General features: G+C 40.7%; 1 protein-coding gene across 1 annotated transcript; it reads right to left on the bottom strand.

The window, feature by feature from the left end:
• Nucleotides 1-4: 4 nt before the first annotated feature.
• Nucleotides 5-1105, bottom strand: LOC105120372 (cytochrome P450 89A2-like). The gene has a single exon (XM_011018534.1). The coding sequence runs from the start codon at nucleotides 1103-1105 to the stop codon at nucleotides 110-112; it is 996 nt and encodes a 331-aa protein (XP_011016836.1). The 3' UTR covers nucleotides 5-109.
• Nucleotides 1106-1107: the final 2 nt, after the last annotated feature.

The raw sequence follows: 1107 nt of genomic DNA, 5'->3' as shown, positions 1-1107 counted from the left end.
TTTATTATTATTATTTCGTAAGTAATACAGCCGCCTTGTCAAAACAAGCCACATGTAGTGACAATACACAAACATGTACAGATAGCACACACACCCTAACTTCTGCTCTTCAACTTGCAACTCTGCGCGATAAGTGGGCGCGCAGTGGATTCTTCATTACAATGGTAAGTTCTTGCTTCTCAGAAAAATCAATATCATCTCCATCCACAGCCTTCCACTCAAAATTCAAGATCAAATTGGCCACAAAATATTCCAAATGAAGCATTGCTAAACCATAACCAGGGCAGATTCTCCTTCCAGCCCCAAAAGGCATCATCTTAATCTCTCTACTTCCTGTTATATCAAATGCTTCCCTTTCACTATTCAGAAACCTTTCAGGCTTGAATGCCATGGGATCCTCCCACGCCTTCGAGTCCCAACCTATATCAGCTACCATGAAATTTACAGTCCCATTTTTAGGAACCAAGAATCCACCCAGCATTGTATCTTCAGTCACAGCATGTGGCAACACCATACGTGCAGGAGGGTGCCTCCTTAACCCTTCTAAAATTATTGCTTTTAGATAAGGCATCTTTTGTAAATCGTCTTCTTTAACCACTTCCTCTCCTTCTCCAACAATCTCTTTGATTTCCAGGAGCAGCTTCTCTTGAATTTGTGGATACTTAACCAAATTTGCCATGATCCACTGCAAGGCTGTTGTGGTAGTATCCGTGCCGCCATTAAGGAACTCGTTGCATAAACTAACAATTTCGAGGTCATTAAGCTTTCGTTTCTCATCAGGAAGTTGCAGATCCAGCAGCGTATCAACACAAGACAAGACATACTCATCCTTATTCTCATCCATATTTAATTTTCTCAACCTCTGTTCCTTCAACTTCTTTCTTTCTCTTATCAATGGAAGGATTACATCTTCTCGGTCCTTGTGAAGCTGCAAGAACTCTGCCCATCGTTTACGAAGCACTATCTTGCTCAAACTTGGCCAGAAATTAAGTATATTGAATCTACTTATATTCACCAACATGCGACGCTGAACTTGTTCGACCTTTTGAATCTGTTTCTCCTCTAATTTGTCACCGAAACACATGAACACTAACAGACAAAACATAG

This window comes from Populus euphratica, unplaced genomic scaffold (assembly GCF_000495115.2).
Source record: "Populus euphratica unplaced genomic scaffold, PopEup_1.0 scaffold7879.1, whole genome shotgun sequence".
Classification (NCBI taxonomy): domain Eukaryota; kingdom Viridiplantae; phylum Streptophyta; class Magnoliopsida; order Malpighiales; family Salicaceae; genus Populus; species Populus euphratica.
Note: the sequence above shows the minus strand (reverse complement) of the source record. Positions and strands in the feature narration are given on the sequence as shown.

Excerpts from the sequence above, each read along its gene's own strand:
- LOC105120372 (XM_011018534.1), bottom strand. The coding sequence starts at position 1,105 with ATGTTTTGTCTGTTAGTGTTCATGTGTTTCGGTGACAAATTAGAGGAG.